Raw genomic sequence first — 26,235 nt, 5'->3', positions numbered from 1 at the left:
CTCATTTACATAATTTTTATTTATGAAATAGTACTTCAATGTAACTTTTAGTGAATCATGCAGCACAAATATCCATCTGGGCAACAAACTATGAGAATATTTAAAGACAAACTACATTCATGTCCATATGCCCAGGCAGTCTGTAACAGTGACTGAGTTTTGAAAACGCAGTTTTGTTCGGTCAGTTGAATGTTTTCTGCCGGATATTGGATAAATTGTGACAGTTTTTACAAACTCTTTTTCAACGGCTCTTTGACAACCTCATAGCAACAGACAGGCGACAGTCACAGGTGTTGTCAGGAATAAATGGGTCAATCTTCATTAAATGTATGTTTATTTTGTATTTACATACATCAGTGTATACATTTTACAAAAGAACACATACAGGTGAAACCTGCAGAAATGTAGGAAATCCAAACTTCTGGTTAATTTAATTGAACACTTCAGGCCAGTTTCTCAAGCAGGATCTTGACTCCTTTAGAGTTCTGCATCTTCTGTAGTTCAGGAAGGATGGATTTCAGCACAACTTTCACTTCTTCTGCAACACTTTCATCTGCACTTTGAAGGAGGCTGTGGGAACACAATTAAAAACGAATAAAAAAATGAAGCAAATAATCTTTGCCTTAAAGCTGTTGATACTAATGATTTTTTGCTTGAGGCAACTTTCTTATCATATCAAAGTTAAAAATATATAAGCAAGAACACATTAAAGTGAAAGGAGAGAATTCTAAATGGTGATAAACATAATCGAGAGACTAGTTGGATGATTGCATTTAAATAGTGAAAAATACTTATAGTGTAAGAATCAAATATTTGATGTTTTCCTTTTTCCAAAGCTTACAATGTGATAAACAAATATCTCAAATCAATAATTCAGCAAATATATAAACTTACTGTTGTCAATCAACCCTCTTAAACACTGATCTGTTTATTACAATACAAATATATTTGCATGATCGGTCGATTTTTGCTGGAAATGCAAGTTTGCAGCAGTTGCTTATTGTGTCATTATGTCAGAACTGTTTAACTTTATGCAAATGAGAATTGAATTTTGGGAGTGACAACCAATAGGAAGAAGATGGGAGCAAATGTGATTCTTCTCACAGCTCCTGCAGTGAGTCATCAGTAGCGACGGGTGATTTGGCCCAAAAACTATCAATATTTTTTGGTATTTGTTGCGTTAACTATAATACCATCCACCGCTGATTTTTGCTACAAGTGATAGTAGCTACATGTACTTTATAGCCTCACAAATAGTAATCAAAAAGTAAAACGTAGCCCAAATCAAACAGGCTCCTAAACTATACTTACAGTATTTTTGTAAATATAAAAAAATATTGTGACATTCGACTTCAAAAGCTTGTTGTTTTAAATCAAATTTAACAAACTCCATAAATACATCATGTCATACCTAATCTGTGTATAGCCTATTGTTGGGTGGAAACAATCACAAACTTGGGTGAAAACGATCGCAAACTTTATTGCTCCTTGAACTCTATTGTACACAATTATATATCTCACAAACGATATAATATCACTCATCTCTAGTCATCAGAACTCCCACCCACTAGCAACCTAACCTTTCCAGTGCCAAAGTCACTAAAAATGTGTACGGAGCATTAAAAAGCAATCATTTGGGGAAAGTCATTCAATAATGTCATTGCTAGCTGAACGGAATTCCTCCAAGCATGATTTTAAAGACGGCAAGATTGAAAGGTAGCAAATTTGCTGCTTAAATCTGCTGAAACTCACCAACAAAGAACAATTGCACCACGGTTGACTGAAGCCCATGATTTGAGGTTCTCTAACCCAACCTTCTCCAAAAGAATTCTGGAAAAACGCTCTGTGGACCAAAATTGAGAGAAATTTATTTAACTAACACATATGCGCTCTTTAATTGGGAGGGTTCCACAAAAATTGGGGTTTCAGTAGTAAAAAACAGACAAATACAATTTTCTACATTGAAAGGAAAAAAAAATAGCCTCAAAGCCACAAAATTTGCACAATTAATCAAAAGTGTGATGTTCTGTACCTTCTCTTTCGGTCTCCTTCATCTTGGCATCTTGTTCAATTAACCATTTCAGCACCAGGTGGCCAGCAGGGTGTTCTGCCATATGCAGCTGTAATATGAACACAATAATGAATACGTTTTTTTTAAACTCAGAAATACTCTAGCAATTACCAGTAGCCATAGAGGATGAGAGTTTTGTAGTGAAAAATGCACAAACCAGTGCTAAATGGAACTGGAAATAAAGACTAAAGCCACAAGTCAGTCAGTGTATATTTCAATTCATCTGGTGGGCCACAAAATAACAAAATGCGTCGATGATTTAATAAGGCTTATGAATGTTACAGAAACACTAAAGTAGAGTCAAGATGCATTATCTAAATGTCAATTTAGATTTGAATGTCCCAACACCAAACACGTCACAACATCAGAATGAATGTCGAATCCCGTCACAACGTCAGATTGAACAAATACGTTATGACATTCAAATACAAAAAAAGTTAAAGTTACAGTAAATTATGTTACTGTAAAATGTCTCTTTTTCTGAAAAGAAAATCAGATGTCGGAGACAGTCCTGTGCAAGCAAAAGCGTCAAAGTGTTTGGTGAGAATTAAGGCTGTGACGGTGGCCGTGACAACCATACCACTGAGGTGGTAGAGTGCCATGACGGCGGTGAGCTGCCGCCAGCGGTAGTGCACGTCACTGTGTCAAATATAAGCGTAATAAAAATTATAGTTGCGATCGGGATTGCTATGTGTAGCCTTTCAATTGTAGATTGTTTCATAATTTTTTTTACATTAACAGAAATTATTGGCATTTATTTCCGTTGGTGAGTTCGAGCGCGGTCCGGCATGTCAAAAACCAGGTTACTTGCAGGTTCTGCAACTGCTCTTTTTGTGAAATTAACAGTTACATAAAATCAAAACTGGCTATGACTTGCTATGGCTAAAACTGGCTGAAAACACAATTTGTTTTATGTGTAGAAATTTTGATGCGCCAAAACCATCTGATCTTACATGCCCTGTTATTGTTACGGGAATAAATGGTTACTAAGTAGACCTGCCAAGTCTTTATGATTATACAACAGTTTTCATATATATCGCTTACTTGACTAAGTCTGCTACTGTGGCATAAACGATAAACAGCAGAGTATATGTACTCTTTGAATATTCTGTCAATACGATAATATTTGGAAAGGTGGTCCTCGGAAATTTCTCTTTGGTGGGCCATGAGTTGCAAAAGGTTAAGAACCCCTGCTTTAGATGACCCTGCTTGAGCAATTTCCCAACGATGAATAATATTGTAAAAAAGACAAAAGGTTTTATGTACACTAGGGATGCACCGAATATTCGGCCTCCAAATGGCCCAAAAGGGCATTTTCAGTTTTGGCCCGAAAGACTTATCACCGGAACAATATGGCCGAAATGTTGTGATGACGCAAACAGAAACCGCGACCTGCACGTGCTTGTCTGAAGCGACAAGTCTGCGGTGTGGACGTATTTCAGTAAATCTCGTATATACACTCTTATAGACTGTCTGCACTAAACACTGTAAATCGCGTTATTCACGTGTAGTTGGACGCTTGAACACTTTGAGTTTACTCTCATCATTTGCGCGTGAAATTCGCTTCATTAGACGCAAATTCACGTTATGGGAGGGGCTTCTGCTGCTTGCTCAAGTCCCTACTAGAGCAAGCTCCTGATTGGTTAATGCGGCGCAAATTTTTGCCAAAGTTCTGATTTTTCAATTCACGTCAATCAAGTAGGTCATCGCGACCCGGGCCGCGATGTATGCGGTGAACCATCCGCGTGCAGACGGAGAAGCGCAGAAGGAGATCAGAGCGGAGAAAAAGAGACCTGTCTCTCTGCACCAGATGAGGGACATGCACTCACGTTGTCTGATATGTTCAGTGAAATCCTGCAAGAAAGTGCCTCAAATAATAGGTAGTCTATTCTGTTCTTAGGCTTCTGTATATTTGACTAAGATTGTAGCCATATTTCTGCTAGATATTTTTTTTATTTGATCATTTTTATTTATGCACTGGCCCTATTTAAATACACTAGCTCAAATCTTTCTAAAATGTCAGGCAGACATTTTTGGTTTCCTCTTTTTCGTTTTCGGCCAAGAATTTTCATTTCGGTGCATCCCTAATGTACACGTTTGTTTATATTGACCACATGAATAATAAACAAAGCTTATAGTGCAATAATAAAAAACTCATTCTGAAGTCTCAAGAGAATTTGCGAGATTTCCTGAGTGTTCACAGTGTATGAAAATCTGTTGGATACACATTATAGGAGCAAAATGATTACATCTAGGATTTTTTTCTCTATTTGTGGTCTCACACAGTTTAAAACTTGTTAAAAAAATCTTAGGTCCAAGACCTGGAATGTATAATACAACAAAAGACCAGGAATGTATGATACAACGTAACAACAGTAGGCCTATACTGTCTTTGAGCAAATACGTGAGGGTGAATGTGACATAACTGTTTTAATAATTATAAATTAACACAGACCAGAGAAAGTAAACTGCAAAATCACCTCATCTACCTCAAGAGTTAACAGTAGTCATGCACTACTTAGTGGTTGTCCTGCATCATCAATAAACAAACTACAGTTAGTTCAGAATGCAGCTGCCAGAGTTCTAACCATGTCCAAAAACACCATCACATAAACCCAATAATTTATAATGCCTTTAAAGGTTTAGCACCTACCTACATAGAGCTTCTACCACATCACGATCTCCAGACTTTTGATAACACCTAGAATAACTAAATCCACCGAAGGGGGTAGAGCCTTCTCATGCGAAGCACCTAAAGTCTGGGTTATAGCCTTCCCAATACTATTCGAGGGTGAGACATACTCTCCCAATTTAAATCGAGATTAAAGACGCATCTTTTCTGCCCAGCATTCACCCAATGCAAAATAAACCAACGGGAGACTGCATTTATTAGATATAATTTACTTGTTCTACAAACACCAAGTACTGTGCTGTGTTTGACCTTTTTTGTGGTTTTCTTATTTTCTCATATACAGTTGCTTTGAAACAATGCACAGTGTGAAAAGCGCTATATAAATAAAATTGAATTGAAACCCTGCTCCAATATTCAAGCAGAGATACTATAGAAGACAGATAGAAGAGTCTGTAAGACTTACAATTTGCAAACAACATCCATTGCCATCTATTTAAAAAACTATCCTCTGGTGGCTTTGAGTCGAGTCGAGTAGTCAAGTCAGCCTCACCGATGTGTGTGTCACGTTCTTAAACACACCTGGAAACAACAAAACTATCTGATCTATACAGAAAGCTGTCATGTTTATTTCAGTGTCACTGAACATTCATAACAAACAAACAAACGCTGATTTCTTAAAAGTATGCAAGGTTCATGGAATAATCTCGTAAATGTTATAGCAGAGACATTTCCACAACCATAAACATGAAGTGGCATGAATCGAAACGTTATTTGTTGCATGACCAATATGGCCTCTTGGGCAGGCCTTAAACTTCGAGCAGCCAAGGTTTCCAGATCTTCAGTATGCCTTTTAATCTTAAGAGATGCATAAATAATGTTTTCCCAGGTGGTAGTTTTAAAAAACTGCCTTATTTTCCGACTCAAGTAGTATTTTTTGCTTTTTCGGAATAACCCCCTGCAATTCTTTACGCAAAATTTGAATAAAGACGCAGCAAAATTAAGCATTTTTGGACACAGGAACACAAAAAATCTCAGTTTGCAGGGCATTCCAAATGAGCGCTTATTGTCAGCGAAGTCCACTTCAACAGATACCCCATGCTCAGTAAGTAGGGAGCAATGAACACCAGGAACGTAGGAACCCCTTGAATAAGATAGTTCACGGAAATGCTAATTGGGATATTCTATCGCTGTTCTTCAAACCTTTCAGGTATTTTCATGATATTAAAGTATATTTATAATGATGATGTTTGACGAGTGTTGCATTTTTAAATACACGTTATAAAGTAGTCATTCACATAGTGATTTGTACTTACTACTGATCAAAGGCCGTAGTTTATAGAAAGCTGTGCATTAAACACAGAATCGAAGCCATTGCGATTTTAGAATCACCTTAGACCGGCATAAGTAGTGTGATTCACGATATATTGCCCCAGCCCTACTACAAATCTTAAAATACCAATACGATGTTTTTCACCATTGTAGAAAGTTCTTCCATTTAGAAATTATACTGCATAAATATTTGGGTCACTGACGTAGAACAGCCACTCATCATGTGGTGTGATCAATAATAACAACTGTATTAAACAAAAAAATTTATGTCTTCCTTAGTATGTGGCCAACGGAAGTTATGGAGCAGTGTCGAGCAGTTTTATTTATTGATGGATGCACTTTTTGAAGCTTCAAATTCTCATCCTCGATTCACTCCCTTTATTAGGCATGGTATTATAACTCCGACTGTATTCGCCTGAAAGAAGGTCATATATATGAAATAAAATCACTGTCAAAAATAAATGTACGTAACTGAAAGAATTTGTGTGTAATATTATTTTATTCGTGCGTAATTTTAAAAATTGTATGTAATTCAACTTTTTGTGAGACTTTGATTTCAAAATCTTCGGCCACAACAGTTTACAAGTACGACAATTTGTTTTATTTGTTAGATTACAACTTCAAATTCTACGACTATGACATTTTACAGACACAACCGCAACTCCGTTACGTGCACGAAGTGCGAATTACGAACACGAAGCACTGTGTGCGAAGAGACTGTCAAAAATACGTCATCAGCTCACAGGCATTACTATCCGAAGGAAGATTGATCGATTCCACGACGTAGTGCGCATGCGCCCCCGCTTAAACAACTAGCGCCAAAATGACAGCTCAACAGCCAAGCGCTCACTCATCGTCTCAAGTTTTAATTCGGACACTGTTATGTATTCATGAAGCAGACAACCAAATGCTATCGAACATGCTTTACTGCAAGCATAGGAATTAGGGTGGCCATACGTCCGGCTTTTGGCCGGACAGTCCGGATTTTAAGCCCCCTGTCTGGCGTCCGGCGCAGCCTCAAGCCGGACACTCATTTGTCCTCCTTTTCGGAGTTGCGCTGAATCGGCCTTAAAAAACGCGCTGTAAAACCTTTATTGGGACGCAGCAGCATCGCGTCTGACACCGTAAGATCTCCTGTCAAACAGATGATTGGCTGAAAGAGATGTCAAATAAATATCTGATATATAATTGGTTAAAAACGTAAACAAGCCTTCACGACGTGTAGGTGGGGCACATACAGGCTACGTCACATCATAACGTTAACATGCCGAAACGTCCAACATCATTTAGTCCGGAATGGACACAAGACCACGAATTCATATCAAAAAGCAGTAGAGATGCTTTCCATGGATTTGTTTTATTAGAGTCGGGGGCTAAACTATTCTTTGAGCAGCTAAACGTAACCGAATCTGTCTCTATAATATATCTCCTACCTGTTACTAGAAATAAGTAACTGTTAATCGTGTCCGAATTAAAATTAAAACTTGAGACGCTTGGCTGTTGAGCTGTCATTTTGGCGCTAGTTGTTTAAGCGGGGGCGCATGCGCACTACGTCGTGGAATCGATCAATCTTCCTTCGGATAGTTATGCCTGTGAGCTGATGACGTATTTTTGACACTCTCTTCGCACACAGTGCTTCGTGTTCGTAATTCGCACTTCGTGCACGTAACGGAGTTGCGGTTGTGTCTGTAAAATGTCATAGTCGTAGAATTTGAAGTTGTAATCTAACAAATAAAACAAATTGTCGTACTTGTAAACTGTTGTGGCCGAAGATTTTGAAATCAAAGTCTCACAAAAAGTTGAATTACATACAATTTTTAAAATTACGCACGAATAAAATAATATTACACACAAATTCTTTCAGTTACGTACATTTATTTTTGACAGTGATTTTATTTCATACTATACACCTAGGATGCCTTGAGGGTGAGTAAAACATGGTGTCATTTAGTTTTGCCTCTGAACTACTCCTTTAAGTGAATGGCATTGTTGTCTGTTAACACAGCCTCGGGTTAACATTTCTTAGTTCTGCTCAACACAAAGGAAGATATGTGTTAGAATGTCAGCAACCAAACAGGTCTGATCCTCCATTAGTAGGGAAAATAAGATCTATTTGGTTACTGTCAAGGGAGGACGAAATCTATTTTTTACTGACATTCTAACAAATATCTTACTTGGTGTTTAGTTGAACAAAAAAAACTTACACAAGTTTGGTACAAATTAAGAATTTACAATTTTGGGGGAACTATCCCATTGAGAAGAAAAACATAAGATAATTACAAAACCTCAAATGCAAATACTTATTTTCTTAACACTTTAAATACTGAGAACTTGTAAAAAAGTTAATTTTAAGATACAAGATTTTTAAAGCTATGGGCAATTAATCTACATAAAAAAAATAATTCCCAAAATGCACAGCCCTAATCCAAAAGTTATACTCCTGGCTGTGATCAGTGGGTTAATTACCTGGCCATTTTCTCCATCTGGTACAAGGGGCTCAGCTGCTAGGGCTGCCACGGCCTCCATTGCAGGCCTGAGGTTTCCAACTGCAGACCCCAAGATGTCACTCACAGCCACGCTACTTGCTTTATCCATGACCATAGACTGTGTGTTCTTGGACAGATAGTTCAGCAGAGGAGGGGAAATTGCTTCCAACAGCTCCCTCATCCTGATCGCCACATCTTTTTTACTGCAAGACAGAAAAACTATTATTTAGCACTTCAGCACAAACTTTTCAAATGCAGCTCGATTACACACTAACAGAAACATACCTATGCGCATTACCGTCACCTTTCTGGAGCAGCCTAATTAGCTCAGGTAGAAGGTGTGCAGGGTCTCTTGGGCTTAGCAGGTAAAGCAGCACTTTTTTACCAAATTTATTGGTGATTATTTCAGACAAATTGTTTAGCATTTCCTAAATTTAAAGAGACAGAACAAATAAAAAAACATAAACTGCTAACATAAGGAATAAATGTAATTAAGTGTAAAGCTAAGAACCACTTACTGAGATGATAATCTGTTTAACCAGTTTGGTGTCATCAATGCAATCAAAGGCTGCTAGAAGAATTAGGTGAGCATATTCACCCTTTCAAACAAATATGACAGTTATTTCATTTCAGCAAAAAATTGTCTAAATAATTTGCAAAGCCCGTCAAAAAGATGTTTAGGTAATATTATAGAAACTAACAAAGAATGGTTCTTAAGACTAAAGTTACTAAAAAGATAAACTTCAAAAAATGAAACAGGTTTTTTTCATGCAAATACATTTAGGTATACAATTTGTTATGAGATTAACCCATTTGAAAATGTGATAGTTTCAAGAAACTTACCATTGCAAACTTGGCAATGTATGTTTTCATTGTTTTTACAATAACTTTTCGGTCCTGAAATAATCAGAAACACATTACACCAGAATGACAACAGAAATGATGATCTACTGTGGAACTACTGTTGTGAATCTTAGAATGCACCAACTTTGGGTGTGCCATGCCATAAGCAGTGCATGGTTACTCTGGCTCCATCATGTGTGTGCGCCATATACACTACTGCCTCTCTGATTGACTCGATCATCTCCTGTTACACATACACACACCTAAAATTAGCAAAGAAACCAGATAACAATAAAAATCCATGCTATTGTTGGTCATGCACATACTGTTCTCTGCTTGGCGGGTGCATGCTCGAAGAAGTCCAGAAAGACTTTGTGAACCAGTGAATGTTTAATTACGGCCTCCCTGTAAAGAGACAGCAAGGTTTAATTGTCAAATATGTCGGTGATGCAATGTAGTGAAATGTTTTTCTCAGGTTTCTCATCCCATGCAACAATAAAAAGGTAGTTTTAATAACAAGGCTCTATGTGATATACAAAAGTAATATCAATCAAGCTGCAGTTAGGATGTTTTTATTACGTAATAACGCAATACAGCTAACAAACACTATAAAAACTATATTATACTAAAGCAATATTTAAAGAGTTAACAGATAATTTTGTTTTTATAAACTTTCATCCCCAATAAATTTTCATAAATACCTGTATTGAATTGTTATTACTTAAAGTAATATTGAACTGCAGTTTGGTTGTTTTGATTGAGTGCTCAATAAAAAACATTTTTTTTGACAATTAATAAAAACAATCTTTGTTTTTGTAAAAAAACTCTTTAAATATAGCTCTGACCAAATTTTTTTAAAGCACGTCTTTACTACAAAAGTGGGTGCAACATAAATCACTTAATAGGGGGTTTCACAAGGGGTTTTGGGTACTGGAATTTTTTTTTTAATTTAAAAGTATGTGTTAATAAATTTTCACTACCATTTTTAATCCGGGGGTTTTCCCCACATGTTTTAAGTTAACATCCACATTCTTTCTGATATTACCTTTGATAGCTAAGTGTTGACCAAATCTCCCTTTCTCCTAACCAAAGCCAATGACCTATCTGTTCCAGTATTTAAGATAAATTATTTTCATACATTTTATTCAAGATTTAACTACCCTGATAACACGCACACATCTGGAGGCATGTGTATTGTGTGTTTGTATTGTTTATAACAATATCTAGCATCCTTTCTTCTTTTGTGCTGCAGGTTGACAGGTGTCAATAGAAGTTAAGACTCAGTGCTGGTGATTAACAATTTACAAGCCTATATAAGCCTGAGGTGGAATATAAACATTCATAATAATGGTTGATAAACTGTCTGGGTAAATGAAAAGTATAGCAAGGTATTCTATACGCAGGCATAAGCAGTTCATTAAGACACACTCAATCGCACTGGATTTTCCGCACTGGACAGTTCTCTGCCATATCTATGTGGTAAGTTTAGAATGCAGGCAGCTGCTCAGCATGATCCAGGATGGATTGTTTGAGCCATTATATTAAAAGAATAGTTAACCAAATATGAAAATTCTCAATTTACCTTAATGCCACCCTTACAAATATATCATTTAGCTTCAAAAGGCATTCGATAACCCATCATATGTAGCTTATGATGGATGCATGCTTTTCATGAAAGCGATAAAATAATCGGGCAATGTTTTATGATCTGTCCCTTTAACAGCAATTTCAACCTTGAAAAAATTATATGAAATTAGTTTTATAAAACTCACTTCTGGGCCAATGGTGTGAGGATCTGCTTCATTTCTTCCATAATGCTCTCTATCTTCTGCGGATTATTTTCCAAAACTTTCTCTAGTGTAGGACAAACTGTGGACTGAGAGAAAATGGCAGTTGTTATTATGTATCGGATATATTTTATAATGCATGCTGACAGAGGGCCTGTGGCTAGAGAATTGTGATCATGGACCACAAAACCAGTCTCAAGTAGCACCGGTATATTTGCAGCAATAGCAAACAATTCATTGCCTATTTTTCAAAGTCTTTATTATGTTTTGGATGTGCTAAACAATTACATTGTTTACATTGTGTTTTACATTGTCATCTTAATTCTCAGAAAAAAGGATGTTGAATTCCTATTTCTATGAAGCGCCAAAATGCTCTGGACAGCGTTTCCTGAAACCTTCTCAGCGCTACGTCGTTCTAAGTTATACCCTAAAGGTCCAGTCAGTAATATCTAGCGGCAAAGTTGCAAAACCGCTCACTCCACCCCTGCCTACGACGACGGCTGACAGAACATGGCGAAATGACATGCAAGGGGAGCCGCGGGTTATATAGATAGAAAAAGGCACATTCTAAGGTAACAAAAACATAACGCTTCATAGTGTAAGCTCTCTTTATACACCTCTGAAGACATAGTTATGTATATTTCATTGTATTTCTATCAATAGATCATCCCCAATGTGTTTCCAGTAACGTTCTTAGTTTAGTAAACCTTCTGTTAGTCATACTTTCAGAAGTTTGGTCTGGAGTGCTCTAAGCTATACGTTATCATTTACATTTATTCATTTGGCAGACGCTTTTATCCAAAGCGACTTACAAGTAGTTTTTTACAGTTGCACATTACTGCAGAGCAATCAGGGGTAAGGTGTCTTGCTCAAGGGCACTTCAGTCATGACCTGCTGGCACTGAGATTTGAACCAGCAACCTTCTGATCACAAGCCCAACACTAACCACCAAGCTAACTAACACTATTTTACGGTGCCCTTGTTACGTATGTTACATGCATTTACTATAAATTATGCATAATTACATGCAACTAACCTAAAACCTTATCATAACCCTATAGTAAGTACATGTATAGGGCTGTAACTATCGATTATTTGTGTAATAGAGTATTCTACCAATTGATTTATCGAGTATTCAGGTAACAAATACTTTTTCTTTAGTAAAGAGCAATACTAAATATACAATTGAAATCAAAACAGGGGCCTGTACCATGAATGTAGCTGAACAAACTCAGAGTAGTTGGATTAGTTTTGGGTTGACAAAACCAAACCAACGTGATCAAGCTTTGTTGGTACCATGAAGCAGCTCATGGAGTTTCTTTGTCAACTCAAGCTTTGATCCTGAAGCTAAGATTAGTTTGCGCGCGTGCACATGAACGAGTGACGTCAGCATGGCTAAACCAATCGCATTATAAATGGATAAAGTGATTTCCACAATATGAACACAAACATGAATTTCAGCCATGGACTGATATGTTTCTGCTGTCTACGCAAGAGAGAAGTGTTTCAGAAACACTGCTGATTGCGTTAATGCGCAAGTTAAAAGACTAGTACACATATTTACTGTAGTGCAAACAGGATCCGTGGGGTCCTAGGTGGAACAACAAGGGGTCCGTGTCCTTGCGGGCAACTTTTTTATGTAAGGCATGGGTACAGAAATATCACAACAAATGTTCATTGAAGCTCCCGCATATTGCAATATTAACCTGCGCGCGGACAAAAAACATCCATTCAGGCAGCAGAAGCAGTTAACCTTACATCTGCTTCATCATTTCCCTTCCGAGTACACATGAGAGGAGTCGCGTGCAGATTAAATTCATTCTCATATATTTCTGAACTTCTGTACAAATTTGTTAAAGCTGCAAACAGCTAATTTCACAGGCAAATGACACGCACCGCTTCTGCATTGTAAACTGACATCTTACGTGTTTCAAATCAATAAATGCACCGTGTACTGATGGTTCATGTCACTGCGGACTGGTTGCATGTTGGTCTCCTTTTAGTCTGATATGATAAAAACTAGTTTTCTTTTTGCAGAAAGACGGAGCTCAGAATTATAAAATAGCGGTGTGTTCTGCAACACAGAGAAGCGGAAGAAAATATAAGAATTACACACGGCCTGCTTTTACAACAGAATGCATAAGCCTCTACCTTTAATAGACTAGTCTTTGCGTCATTAACCAGGGTCAGTCATTTCATTGAAGCCTTAATAAAAACTACTGTTCAGGACAAAGAAAAATGTCCTAACTGAAAGTGTTCCTAGATGTTCTGCACCACAGACAAGAATGTAAAAATGCAATGCAAATACACGTGATACAATAAAAGTGGAATATAAGTAAGTAAATTGAATTTCATGTAAGTGTAAGAGAAACGCCAGCAAATCTGTAAAATCAGATTACCTATATAGTAAACAATATTTGATTTTATATTTGTAATATGTATTTTTATATTAGTATTTTTATTTGATTAAACCGTATAAAAATAACTAGCCATTCTAACACGCACTGTGAGTCAGTTACGTCACCTATGTTTCTTTGCTCACAGCTGATTGGTCAAACTTCAGTCTGAGATCTTGAATCCAGAACATAACCTGCCCGGAGCAGGTTAGCCGTGCAGCGTAAGATACCATGGCGACGAACACCGAATAAAGCCGAGCTACTCTCATGGTACCTAAAACCCAGGGTTGGCACAAACTAAACTGAAACATAGCTGGCTAACCACCTAAACCAGCTTCATGGTACAGGCCCCAGGTCTCTTAAAATGAATAACTAAATTGTTTCCTTTTTAGAAACATTGATATTTATTGCTGAAATTGCATACATTAATATCTGTGAACCCATTTAGTACATTCCATTGCTATATTACATTCAAAATGCGATATAATACGAAAATATAAAAAGGAAACAAATAAAAATAGAATCATTTTAAAGGTAGACAACTGGTCATCACATATCCCCATCACCCCTTGCAAGCCAGGTGGTACTCCCGAGACTGCGTTCTAATCTTGTCTCATTCGCAATTTGTGAGGGCCGGACGGACAAATTGATATCAGCTAAAGGTATATTAAATATACTATATAGTAAGGTACATAATATATGAAATAAAATTAGGTACATTATTCTTTTTGTTTCCTTTATTATTTCAAACAATAGGCCTACAACAAAGTGCAAAACTGCAAATACTGAGACAGATGTTTACTGTTTTAATGGTAAAAGCTGTGTATAAGTAATAGCTTATATATATATATATATATATATATGAAATATATATTAAATTGTCTGTGCGCCGCAGCAGATTCGTAGATTTTTGTTTTACTTTTTTATTTTTTTTAATCTGTCACAGGCCAGAATAAATTTCAATCGGGCCAAATTTGCCCCCGGGCCCACTATTTGAATAGGCCTGCTCTAAAGCGCTACTTGTTGATAACATACTTTCAAACTTCAAACATGTGATGCCTTATTTTTATGCTCACAGAACCAAATTCAGTTTTCTTTCAGATATTTTTGCACTTGAATATATTAAAGCTTATGACACTTGCTAATAATAAACTTTCAGGACTATGTAGCACTTGGCTTATCGGTATAGTCACAGATTTGTCAACTGTCTTGAGCATTATTGGTGAGCACTGTGTTTAGCGGGCACCTTACAGAGTTAATGCGGGCTACCAGGTGCCCATGTTGGAGACCACTGGTTCACACAAAGCGTGAATGAAGTGTTCAACCTAAGTGATTTACATGTTAAGTCAATGCAAAGACACGATGACCTACTTGCAGTGCGATTCGCGCAAATAAGGCAGCGAAAATTGAGCATTCGCGTGAGTTGAAATATCTGAACTTTTTAGATCAGCGTTAACCAATCAGAAGCTTGCACTAGTAGGGCCGTGAGGGGGGCCGCGGCAGAAGCCCCTCCCATGACGCGAATTCGCGTCTGTAATGAAGTGAATTTCATGCGCGAATGATGCGAGTAAACTCAAAATGTTCAAGTATGCCCCCTTAAAATGTGGAGCAATGGCGAATCCAAGTATGTACGCCGTTTTATCCTTGCCACACGCAAAACTTTTGGCTATATCAGAGTCAGTGAACATGTTTTGGAACAATTCCCCAATGCCCTGATTCGAATTATATGAATGATGGTTCAGGCACCAGAGAACCTCAGCCCTGAGGTAAGGTCTGCTGTCTGGCTATCGCTGTTGTGGTGGTGCTGGTTTGCTGCTGAGGCGGTGCGACGACAGCTGACCTCGAGTTGGCATGATTTTCCGCGACGTGTAGTTCTGCTAGCATCGCAAAACAATTAAATAGGGAGCTGCTCCCCCCTCATGCGAAGCCGCTGCTGCTGAATGTTCGATACACTGTGTGGCTTCATAGCTGTTATGCCGTTCCATGTAACATTTATAGTTTTTTTGAAGACCGTGCAAAATGCTTCCCGGTCATTCCCCCTGACAGGCTTAAGCCAGTCTTTAAATGATGGGTCGTCAACCCAAGTTTGCGAAAAAACTTACATTTCCCCATTTCACACTGTAAATTTGGTAGAAAATAGAAGCAAGTGGCTAGTATCTACTGAGGCAAAAAGGCGGAAAATGTTTTTGGCGTCGCTGATAGCCTATCAACCACGGAACTCTACACAGTTTACTTCTACGTCATTACTATCAACTCCGACTCACTCAGGGTCCTGTTAGCACCGTTTATATTTTTAAACTAGGCTAGATGAAGATAAAACATGGAGACACAAATATTAAGCAAAAAATGGAAACTTATTATAAATGGGGGGGGTGATGAAAAATTTACTACCAAGTCAAATTGCGTTTGTTACCTTTTACTACCTTTAAAGGGCCATAATTGAGGTAGATTATTTTTACTACCTTTTACTGCCGCGCGTAAACGATGAATGATTAAATGTGAATATAAGCCCAATTTAAATTTGTTAATCATATAATGTTATATGTATAATTAAATATATTGTATTAACTGTGGACTCTGGTCCATTAATATTGACAAACAGAAATTTGATTTTACACAGCAAACTTATTAGTAATATTAACAGCGAATACCTTTTGATAAAAAGAAATTTGGGCTTTAATGTCATGGCAGTTTTTTCCTGTGTGACAACACTAACAGAATGATACTTTTGGGCAGAGCAGAAATAAAGTGCGCTTATAGAAAAGACTTCAGAGGCTGCTCAGTTCTAGCATTGAAACCTACAGCTGCTTCGACATGGAGACAATGGCGGACATGTGAATGGGGCCGCTGAAGTTTAATGGTAATAAAAAAAGGATTGTGTGAATTTATATTGGTATAGGATAGATATGTACACTAACTGCTCCTACCTTGCAGATTTGGAATGTGTTGCCATAGAGCTCCTCAGTAAGCATAAGTCTCTGTGAGAGGATGGCTTTTTGATTGTATGCATACTCCACCACTGATGATGCCTCTGAGTGCCTGAGCATCTGTCTGACGTTCCCCTTAAAAGCCAACATCACATGACCCGCCTGCTGTTTATTTCTGCAGGATAAAAAAAAAGAAAGAAACTAAGCACGACCCACAAACTTTTCAATGTATACAATGGACTGAGATGCTAAAAGATTATTAAAATGATTATTGTTTGCAAAATAATATAATTAAAAGTCAAGGTTAATCATGATATTTCTATCAATATAGTAACATTTTCAAAACAGCAAAAGATAAACTTTTCCGTTTTTCATCATTTTAACGTGGTCTTACACTATGAGGAAAATAACTTCAAGATTTATCCCTAAAAGGGCACTAATATTATAAATGCTACAATAACCCGTTTCAACAATTGTTAGAAACTCACCTGTGAGAACACAAAGGAGTCAGTCAAATATAAAGTGCACAAAAGGTACGTTTTTAGCTGTTTTTTATATATTGAGGTGCGGGGGACGACACAGTCTGAAAGATCGCTTCTCCATCTAATCTAAATAAACGTTAGGGATTTAATGTGGTGCCGTTTCTGTAAGTAGGAAAAATTACTCCAGAAATGTCTCCAACCTCAAACATTGCTGGTTTTCGCCTTGAAGCGTTAACATTCACTCCGAAAAGGCTATGCTATTGTAAAGTGATTGTTGCCATCGCCTATCATATAACTTTAGAGTTGGGACATCTGTCGGTCTTCCTAAAGTAAAGACCGTTTTTAGGATTTATTTCAAGTTAGGATGGTTTTGTATACCCCTTTCGATTTGTAGTTAAGTACAGTGGCTCACTAGTGCAAAAAGCAAAAATAAGTTCACCACTCAATCGAGCTACAAACAAAATGATTAAAGCCACGACACAACGGAATTGAGTCACAACAACTAGGGGGTCATGCCGGGTACGTTTTGCTGGTTTTGTTATCGTAGTTTTTGGTGTCCTGTTATGTTTGTGTAAAGCATTTAAAAGGAAGGTGTGCTCTACTGTGGGAAATAAGATCAGTTGCAAACAATCTCATATGAACAAATAAGTAGGGCTGCAATGACGCGTCGACATGATTTACATTAATTCGCAGTAATGGGGGCTTCTGCTCCCATGCATAGTGCAAATGACAAGATGAACAGATAAAACCAGAATACTATCTGGGAATACTTCAAACAGAGTCCGGACAAAACAGTGATTTGTTTACTCTGTAAAACAATAATGACATACCACGGCAGCATGACTGCTAAGCAATAGCACCTCAAGAGAAAACATTCTGTGACTCTCCAAACTCAAAATGACGAGCCAGCTGTGTGAGTATTTGTTTACAGTAAATTCACCGGCTTTGTTACGGTCAATGACTCATAATAGTGAATAGTGGATGAGTAGCAATTTTTTATTACTGAACTCGGACAAAACTGAAGTGTTACTTATCGGACCGAAAACCGCCCGACGTAACAACCAAGAATACTGCTTAACTATTGATGGATGTTCCATAAAACCCTCATCTTTAGCTAAGAATCTTGGCTTTTTTGAGAAACAGGTCGCCAACACCTGTAAAATTGCGTTTTTCCATCTTACAAATATATCTAAACTACGTCATATGCTGTCACCATCAGATGCAGAGAAGCTTATACATGCCTTTATGACATCAAGACTAGATTACTGTAATGCACTATTAGGTGGTTGCCCTGCAGGCCTATTACAAAAACTCAGACTGGTCCAAAATGCGGCAGCTCGAGTTCTTACGCGTACAAAAAAGTATGAGCATATTAGCCCGGTTCTGTCAACCTTGCACTGGTTACCTGTAAAGCATCGCATAAACTTTAAAATCTTGCTTATTACCTATAAAGCCTTGCATGGTTTAGCTCCTCACTACTTGAGAGAACTTCGTATTATAGTCCATCACGTGCACTACGCTCTCAGGTGTCAGGTCAGTTGGTAATACCTAGAATTTCAAATTCAAGTGCAGGTGGCAGATCCTTTTCCTATCTAGCGCCTAAACTTTGGAACAGTCTTCCCTGCACTGTCCGGGAGGCAGACACACTCTGTCAGTTTAAATCTAGACTAAAGACGCATCTTTTTAATCTTGCATACACTACACTATCATAATATATATATTTCAAAGATCTAGGCTGCACTAGTTAGATCAACCGGAACCAGGGACACTTCCAATAACAACTGATGCATTTGTTGCATCAAAGAGTGCAGAACAGTACTCTACTCTCAGCCAGTCTTGTCTCATTGTTCCAAGGTTACCAGAGCGGGCAGGACGCAGTCCAAGGTTACCGGAGCGGGCAGGGCGCAATCCATTCCCAGACCTGACAAATGCTGGACGAAGGACGTGGCGACTCTACAAAACATCAGTCGCTATTAGATTATTAATGATAATTTTAAATCTAACTTTGTTTTTTATTTTGCCTTGTTGTGCAAGCACTGTCGAGCTTGTGCAGAGGCAGCAGTTTTTGCCAAAGGGGAACTGGAATCCCCTGGTTAGGCCTGGTCTCCCTCTGAGGTTTTTTTTCTCCTCCAATGGAGTTTTGGGTTCCTCGCCACCGTTTGCATACTGTTTTGCACTGTTTGCCTGGCCGGGGGGGCTGCTAGAATTTGATAGTCTTATTTAATTAACACTGCATATAGGAATTTATTGTGTGTCTGATATTTGACCTGTGTTTTGACTTCCATAACCTTTTATGTTTTACTTAGTCAATGTTTTCTTGTACAGCTGCTTTGTAACAATGAAAATTGTAAAAAGCGCTATATAAATAAAACTGACTTGACTTGAATAGATGTCACCCTAGAGCTGAAGCAATCTGCTAGCACATACGGCAATAATGCTAATGTTAACCACTAATGGTGCTAATTTAAGTTACCTATGGTGGAACTAAACTTCAACATTAGTCAGATGTAAATCTTACATATATGGTCATGAAAAAAGATCTTAAACTATAAATCTTCAATCAAAAATAAAAGCTATTGTTTACGCTGTTTGTGTGTGTGTGTGTAAGGGTACAGAAAAGAACATACAGCCTTGTTTTAAAAATGGCAAAGCGATCACATTTTGATCAAGTGATCAAAACGTATTATTGTTTTGTTAATTATTTTGATTAAAGTAATTTTCAACTTTAAATCTGCAGAACACGCCATATTCTCCTATCTCAGTTTCAGTTTGCAAGCTCTGGACTAATAGATTACCCACTTAAATATAGTTTTCATTACCAATTTATTTAACCTTTATTATGCATTTATAACCTCTAAACAAACTATTTCGGCAGTTCTTAGCACCTATAAAATAGACTATAAAACCTACAAAAAAGAACTTTGGTGCCCCCTAGGGGTATGGAGCTTTTCCGTTGTGGCTCAATTCAGTTGTGTTGTGACTCGTTATGCTCTACTCCCATCACCATATCAAAATGACTTAAACTAGTAAACTGGTAAGCCAAATGATTTGTTGCCACACTATATTAGGTATAAAATACAAAAATATTTATTACCATAATTAAGAACGGTTGTTTGTAAATTCATGTTCAATTGTTGAAAATATATAAACTAATGCTAATTTAAGCTTTAAACAAATGTATATTTCCCAGCAACTAATGAATTTGGCATTAGAATAAGATTGGCTTCCATTTCCATACCAAAAAGCCTGTATTTTCCACCTAAGAACCTCGATGGAGTCCTTGCCTTCAACCAAAAATGTATTTAGAGGCAATAACTTGAAGTTCGGTATGTCACTATGCCACCAATGACACCTCGTCTGCGAGTCATGGAAAACCAATCGCAGCAGCAGGAGTCCCGCCTCTAACTATAAGCCTGTAGATTCTAATTCTCGCTCTCATCCCCGTGGAAATTTTTCTGGAGCTGTCCTCAGCAGATTTTGGAATTTATAGCTTAACTGTTTAAAGACAAAGCAGCAAGGTATCGTCCCAAACGTAATATAATTATTAATTCGGCGAGTGACTTCTCAACTTGGGAGATACGTTTCTGACGTATTTTGCTACTTGACACAGCACCGTGCAATTATCAAGTTCTGTGGGGTGCTCGTAAAAGAAGAATGCAGGCTTCATGGCAAAAGCGAAAGAGCCGGGGATAAACATCCTCCTCATCCCTGCACCTGTTGTATGTGGATTTCTGCTAAGGATTCACACAACATTTCCATCTCCTGTTTGAATGCTTATCATGCTCAGACAGCTACATCCAACCCCGAGGGCTGCCCCCACTGGGTTAGGTTCTCGACTAAAACCTGTGAAAGGAGACAACCCAGAGAGGACCAGATAGAATGTCCGCAGACTACTAGCTCATGGGGGGACATGATGGAGAGTGTTTCCCTATACTGCTCCTGCTGTTCGATCCACTGGCGGGAGAGGAAGATGACAACGATGTAGTGGCAGGCAAACACATACTGTATTTACGTGCACCGTACATGTTCCAGGAATAATGAACAGAGGAGCAGACCTAAATCTCCAGGGGTAATCCGCTATACAGGAAGTGGAGCCTCGCAAGTAAGCTTCACGATATGGCAGAGGTTCGGCCAGGCTTCCGAAGTTCTCCCTGTTCTTCTCTATGGTGGGCGGTGATGCACGTAGATAACACCCAGTATCAATGCCTCTGATCCCATCTTGGGATTTGTCCATGGTCCTAGAAGGGCTCTCAAAAGCCCCATTTGAGCCCCTTGATATAATCACTTTAAAGCTGCTTTCATTTAATTTTTTTTACTGGCTCTCACTACTGCGAAAAGGGTGGGAAAACTACAGGCTGGGGGAAATAAGTTATTTTTGGAACAAACCCTGCATTTTTACCTAAGGTATGGGATCATATCGGTGTGGAAGAAGAGCGGTTGCTTTGTTTATGCCATGTTTGTGCTATGAGTACATACAGTGGATACTGAAAAGTATTCAGACCAGCTCAGCCACAGTGATCTCTTCTTTACCTCTCTCACAAAGGCTCTTTTCCCCCGATAGCTAAGTTTGGCCTGACGGCCAGCTCTAGGAATGGTTCTGGTCGTCCCAAACGTCTACCATTTAAGGATTATGGAGGCCACTGTGCTCTTAGGAACCGTAATTGCAGCAGAAATGTTTTTGTAACCTTGGCCAGATCTGTGCCTTGCCACAATTCTGTCTCTGATTCTCATTTGCTCTGACATGCACTGTGAGCTGTAAGGTCTTATATAGACAGGTGTGCGGCTTTCCTAATCAAGTCCTATCAAAATAATCAAACACCGCTGGACTCAAATGAAGGTGTATAACCATCTCAAGGATGATCAGAATAAATGGACAGCACCTGAGTTAAATATTTGAGTGTCACAGCAAAGGGGCTGAATACTTTGGACCATGTGATATTTCAGTTTTTCTTTTTTAATAAATCTGCAAGAATGTCAACAATTCTGCGTTTTCCTGTCAATATGGGGTGCTGTGTGTACATTAATGAGAAAAAAATTAACTTAAATGATTTTAGCAAATGGCTACAATATAACAAATAGTGAAACATTTAAGGGGGATAGTAGAGACCATTGCTTTATGATACAAAAACGCAAATATATATCCCCGGCCAGACTAAGAGCCCATTCCACAAAAGCCATGGATACGTTTTGGGCACTATTGAAAGGAATCTCGATACAAGGAATTTGTGCCGCAGCCAGCTGGTCTTCTTCACACACTTTTGTTTATTTTTATAAATTTTTATAAATTGGATGTTACCGGACCCTCTCTCTCTCACTCTGTACTATGATTACTGTCATTTGAGAGCCATGTCGCCAACACCTGTAAAATAGCATTTCCATCTTAAAAATATATCTTAACTACGTCATATGCGGTCACTATCAGTTGCAGATAAGTTAATTTATGCATTCATGACATCACGACTAGATTACTGTAATGCACTAAAACAAGTGGTTGCTCTGCAGGCCAATTACAAAAATCCAACTGGTCCAAAACGCACCAGCTCGAGTTCTTACACATACAATTAAAGTATGAGCATATTAGCCCGGTTCTATCAACTGGTTACTTATAAAGCATCGCATTAACTTTAAAATCTTGCTTTACATTACATGATAAAGTACTCCCTTTTCAAAGGATGGATAAGAGTGTAGGTGTGCTACTCTTCAGTTGATTAAGGTGTTGTTACTCCATTTTTAAGGATCTCTAAAAAACATTATAATATTTAGATACTGAATGTTTTTATTTTAATGACCTGTAAGGCATAATGAAATATATTTGAACAAAAACAAATATTTAACTTCACAGTTCACACGTAATGAAGAATAAACAAGCATATCATTTTTTTAAATAAAGTTTCAGAAATAAATTTGACCGCTTTAGGCAATGTTAGAAATTTATAGAATTATTCAGCATTTTAACTTACTGACACCTCTTTCTTTAAAGAGTAAATGTGGCTTGTGGTAGGATTATGTTAAACCTTACACAAATGACAGATTTTTGCCACCCTTTAAAGTCAATAATAAATAATAACAAAAAATCAACAGTGACTTACCCATACATTAGAAACTTCTTCACAATGTTTCTGGCATATTTTGATTTACTCAACTCCACCAAGTGATCTAGAGAGATAAAGGATTAAAGGTAGGTTGCACCAACAAATATTAAACTAAGCATAGTTAAGCGGTCCACCCGAGGGTTTGTTGTTTGAAGTTTTATTTTAATTGGAGTTCTTGTCACGACAAGTTTACCAGGCTGCTTTGCCCCCTCACTCTCTGCAGAAACATTGAATTATGAGCCACTATTAATATTCAAAACGTCAAACAGGTGACATACAAACAACTAAAATCCCTGTTGGGATCTGGGAGAAAGGACAATATTTGTCCTAGCCCTGACTGCTTTTTCTGCTAAATAGCTAGTTGTGAGCCTGTGCTTCCAACGATAAAACATTTGCTTTTTTAGGGTCACAAAGAGAATGAGAAACACTTTCTCTCGTCTTTAAACACGAAACACATTGTTTTCTATAAGACTCCTAACAAAGGTGCCACGTTTTCTACAAATGAGAAATACACATAGCATTTTCTCTAAGTGAAAGTAAAGTTACACAGGACAATACTGTCGCATGTTTACAAGCCATTACTTAGCTTTCTATGATTGAACGGACAGACGTTTTCAGTGACATTTAACTACTTAAGTTGCCACAGGTCCCTGAGGTCTTAAAAAAACAGTACTTGCAATGTCTTTACCTGCAGCTTTGCCTCATTCTGTCTGGAAGATTTTAATTGAAAATAAAATAAATACATTCCTCTCCACTCCTTTGAGACCACGGTGTGGTAACTAATTCACGCATGTCGCTTGCGAAAACTAAAATGGCAGTAACGCCATGGGTGAACACCTTCAGATTAAGGGGCGATAATGTCATAATAAGAACCCCTACCTACATCAAAAGGGGAGCTTAATCTGATCGGCTCGTTTTCTCACAGGCTTGTAGAGATAGGCTCACATAAACAAAATTTTGTAGTCATTTTTCACGTTTTCTGTGTTTCTTGAGTCTAAATTCTTGTCGGTGCAACCCGCTTTAAGAATTGTAACACAGACAATTAAGACATTCTGTACGATACGACTAAATAGAACACCAACCTTTGAGTTCATCAAAGACCTCCTCCTTCTGCTTGTCACTGCCAAATTGAATAAAGCACTGCAGCACGCGAGTGGAATCATGAGCAAATGCAATCTAGCAAAAAAAAGAAATATTCTATAAGGAGAACAAATGTGAGAAAATGAATCTCTCTTGGAATGTCTTTCTTTTTCTGTAAAAACACTTTAGACACAAGACTTCCCTAGCCTAAACAGACAGCAAAAACAGCTTATTTATTGTTCATCTTAAATTAGACTTCAGGCAGGAATGCACCGGAATACAAATTATTGACCAAAGCCAAATATAACAAAACACTCACCCGAAGGCCAAATACTGAAAAAGCATTTTAAATTTTTGCAAAAAAATGTGCTTTCAGAGCCAGGATTTCAAACTGGGTTCTCTATATTTTCTCTGTGGTGGAGGACAGTACTTTTTTAATAAATAATATTTAATTAGTTTAGCCCAGTCGAATATGTATATAAAAGGTTAGCATCTAATGTACATCTATCACAAAGTAATAAGGTTTAAACAAAAGAAAGGGATAAGAAAAATTTGGATCTAAGAGAAAAATCTCAGCTTTAGACCTAACACGTAAAGAAATATTAAAATCACATCAGCCTTTACTCAGAGAGGGTGGAAAATTGGCAATTAAAAAAAACATGATTTTTATGAAATTTCAACGTTTTCGTAACAAAAATACCGTTTGAATTTTGCCTCGAACGAGATTCTCTAGCTCTTCCATCAGTTTGCTCCTTTTTTCCTTATCACAGTCCTTCCTGCAATCCCATAAAATAATACAGATTAAGGGCATACAAATCTCAATTAATTTAATTAATTAATAAATATAAAATATTTACCGTCTTACTATTTCCCAAACTTGTTTAGCTCTGTTTACAATATCATAACTGTCCTTTTTATCATTCTGTTGGCGATTCTGTTTCAACTCTTTTTTTTTCAGTTTAAATTCATCCCATTTGGGCTTCTTTTCCACCGGGCCTGAAGAAAAAGAGTCTTAAATAGTCAATACCAGAATATGACCATTCCTTTGTGAATGTACTTTTAAAAAATCTGAATAAATAATTTACATTTTATACCTTCCTGTTTGTTGTTACCATCTGGTTCTTTTCTCTTTCTTGTAAACTTACTGCCTTGGTTTTTTTTGTTAAATTTCTGTGGCCCTCCAACCGCCCATGATTTTCTTAAACTTTGTCCTCTATCGGAGTTAGGTTTAAATGGCTTTTTGCCCGATGGTTTCCCTCCAGGTTTACCTAATGAAAGTAAACACAGAATCAGAGCACTTGGGAATACTTAAGGCAGAGATTTTGTCCGAGCCAGAAGTAAAAAAAAAAATTCTTTCATTATTTCATATTTTGTCTGTTTCAATGTGGTGTTAATTCATCAAATTATGAGTTTACATCTACAGGTCTTAAACAGTCAGTTGCATGTTTTAAAACTTAATCAAAATTAGGTGTTATGTGATTTTTGAAATATGAACAATTTAACAAAACAACTGCATGGCCGGTTTTCAAAAAGTACTTTTACACCATTTATTGCATACTGTGTACATTCTTTAGTTACATTTTTACATTTGATGCTATCAGTTACAGCCACAATTGCTCAGGCTTTGATTCTTGCATTTAACTGAACAATTTAACAAATGTGTATCATCTTGTTCAATTGATATAATTATTTTATGCGTCGGTTACACTGTAATGGAGAGCCATGTATTTGGCATAGTTACCTTTAGATTTGAATGTCGGTTTCTTTCCATCTCTGGGAGTGAAAGATTTCTTCCTTGGTTTAGATTCCATACTGAACTGCAAGGGCTGATTAACTCGTGCAAGTATATTTTTGTATTTATTTAATTTGAATTACCGTTTGCTTGTTAAGTATACCTTCGGCAAAAATCAAGTCGCCAAATTAAGTTTCAGTGGTGGCTAACGAATTAACCGTAAAAACGATAACAAACAAACAGTCTAGTGAATATTGATCTGTTCTAGTAATAAAAGAAAAACATTAAGTTGCTTTGAAAAAACACGTGTTACTGCTCGCCCATGTGTAATGTTACTGACGAATCGCTCAACGACATCGGAAACCCACCACAAGTGTC

At 37.5% G+C, this 26,235-nt stretch overlaps 1 protein-coding gene across 1 annotated transcript; it reads right to left on the bottom strand.

The window, feature by feature from the left end:
- pum3 (pumilio RNA-binding family member 3) lies at positions 1-26,235 on the bottom strand. The gene is made up of 17 exons (XM_079448039.1): positions 25,867-26,235; positions 25,220-25,393; positions 24,983-25,121; positions 24,826-24,901; positions 24,128-24,221; positions 23,043-23,109; positions 16,472-16,646; positions 11,134-11,237; positions 9,688-9,766; positions 9,507-9,605; positions 9,362-9,415; positions 9,037-9,117; positions 8,804-8,946; positions 8,499-8,721; positions 2,033-2,120; positions 1,753-1,843; positions 1-570 (listed from the first exon to the last, which is right to left on the bottom strand). The coding sequence occupies exons 1-17, from the start codon at positions 25,934-25,936 to the stop codon at positions 444-446; spliced, it is 1,884 nt and encodes a 627-aa protein (XP_079304165.1). The 5' UTR covers positions 25,937-26,235; the 3' UTR covers positions 1-443.

The sequence above is a fragment of the Barbatula barbatula genome, assembly GCF_947034865.1.
Source record: "Barbatula barbatula genome assembly, chromosome: 24".
In the NCBI taxonomy this organism is placed as follows: Eukaryota; Metazoa; Chordata; class Actinopteri; order Cypriniformes; family Nemacheilidae; genus Barbatula; species Barbatula barbatula.
Note: the sequence above shows the minus strand (reverse complement) of the source record. Positions and strands in the feature narration are given on the sequence as shown.